The sequence below is a fragment of the Egretta garzetta genome, unplaced genomic scaffold (assembly GCF_000687185.1).
Source record: "Egretta garzetta isolate BGI_Z169 unplaced genomic scaffold, ASM68718v1 scaffold576, whole genome shotgun sequence".
Classification (NCBI taxonomy): domain Eukaryota; kingdom Metazoa; phylum Chordata; class Aves; order Pelecaniformes; family Ardeidae; genus Egretta; species Egretta garzetta.
In genome coordinates this window covers 150,204-150,877 of record NW_009260074.1, presented here as the reverse complement: position 1 = coordinate 150,877, position 674 = coordinate 150,204, and the positions used below count along the sequence as shown (strand labels likewise).

At 57.1% G+C, this 674-nt stretch overlaps 1 protein-coding gene across 1 annotated transcript in view; it reads left to right on the top strand.

Annotated features, from left to right (window-relative positions):
• Positions 1–674, top strand: part of AKAP8L (A-kinase anchoring protein 8 like) — an 18,484-nt gene that overhangs the window by 14,380 nt on the left and 3,430 nt on the right. The window contains exon 8 of the mRNA XM_035896787.1: positions 474–569. Coding sequence (XP_035752680.1) covers positions 474–569 — 96 coding nt within the window. The remainder of the gene's footprint in view (positions 1–473; positions 570–674) is intronic.

Here is a 674-nt window from a genome sequence, read left to right as displayed (position 1 = left end):
CGGTCTGGCTGCGTCCCCGTTCCCCCCACCCTTGAGAGAGTTGTAGGTGGTGATGAGATCCCCTCTCAGCCTGCTCTTCTCCAGGCTGAACAAGCCCAGCTCCCTCAGCCTCTCCTCCTAGGGGAGATGCCCCAGGCCCCCCATCAGCTTGGTTGCCCTCCTCTGGGCTCTCCCCAGTAGCTCCTCCTCCTCCTTGACCTGGGGAGCCCAGCACTGGGCGCAGAGCTCCAGGTGGGGTCTCATTGGGGCAGAGCAGAGGGGGAGGAGAACCTCCCTCGCCCTGCTGGCCACGCTCCTCTTGATGCGCCCCAGTTGTAGGTGGTGATGAGATATCGCTGCGTTGTCATCAACCCCAATACCAGGGCGTGCTCCATAGCCTGTTGTCCGCTGCTGAGCTGTGAACTAATTACTGGCCTCATAACTTAATTAAGAACAAAATCTAAGTGTGGTTTTATTTTTGTCTGCCCATACAGGCTATGATGGAGCAATCCAAGAAATCGTCGCTGGTGGTGGCGAGGAGTATTCTCAACAACAAACTGATCAGCAAGAAACTGGAGCGGTACCTGAAGGTAGGTGTTTGCGGAGCGGCTGGGTACGGGGTCAAGTTGGTAGGGACGCTTCCGCGCCGTGGGAATTCTACAGGAGCTGCTGCTGACTGCTGAGGGTGTTCATTA